The sequence below is a fragment of the Penaeus monodon genome, chromosome 29, assembly GCF_015228065.2.
Source record: "Penaeus monodon isolate SGIC_2016 chromosome 29, NSTDA_Pmon_1, whole genome shotgun sequence".
NCBI lineage: Eukaryota > Metazoa > Arthropoda > Malacostraca > Decapoda > Penaeidae > Penaeus > Penaeus monodon.
The window spans coordinates 25086908-25087370 of record NC_051414.1 but is presented as its reverse complement, the minus strand read 5'-3'; the positions used below and the strand labels follow the sequence as shown (position 1 = coordinate 25087370).

The following is a 463-nucleotide window of genomic DNA, read 5'->3' as shown; positions in this document are numbered from 1 at the left end:
CAGCTTCAACAGCTTAAGAGAATTGGTGGAGTCCCTACTAAAGAGAAAATAAAGAAAAGAAAGGGGGGGGGGGGTAATATACTTGAAAATCAATATTTTATTGAGAAAAAGAAAAAAATATAATAAATACAATTGTGAATTCTGTTAATCAGCTCACCTGTGTTCCAGTTTTTCCCAAACGATTACAAAGGTATCGTCCCATGAAGCCTGAGGCACCAAAGATGGTTGCAACATTCCCCGAAAAGGATGACCGGCCTCCTCGCCCCTTCTTCAGGGCTGACATCTCAGGCCTTGTCAAAAAATGCACATCTGAAGAATGGCGGTGCTGCACTGCCACAACAGCACCCAGACGGGCATTTAGCCCGCAACCTGAAATCAATTTATAGGTTACTACACGTACAAATATATATAAAGAATGTGTCTGATTTGTATTTTTGCCAGAAAATTCAACTGTACTATGGTA

The 463-nt window shown here is 40.6% G+C and overlaps 1 protein-coding gene across 1 annotated transcript in view; it reads right to left on the bottom strand.

The window, feature by feature from the left end:
* Positions 1-463, bottom strand: part of LOC119592069 (NADH dehydrogenase [ubiquinone] 1 alpha subcomplex subunit 9, mitochondrial-like) — an 8165-nt gene that overhangs the window by 4602 nt on the left and 3100 nt on the right. The window contains exon 2 of the mRNA XM_037940880.1: positions 158-369. Coding sequence (XP_037796808.1) covers positions 158-369 — 212 coding nt within the window. The remainder of the gene's footprint in view (positions 1-157; positions 370-463) is intronic.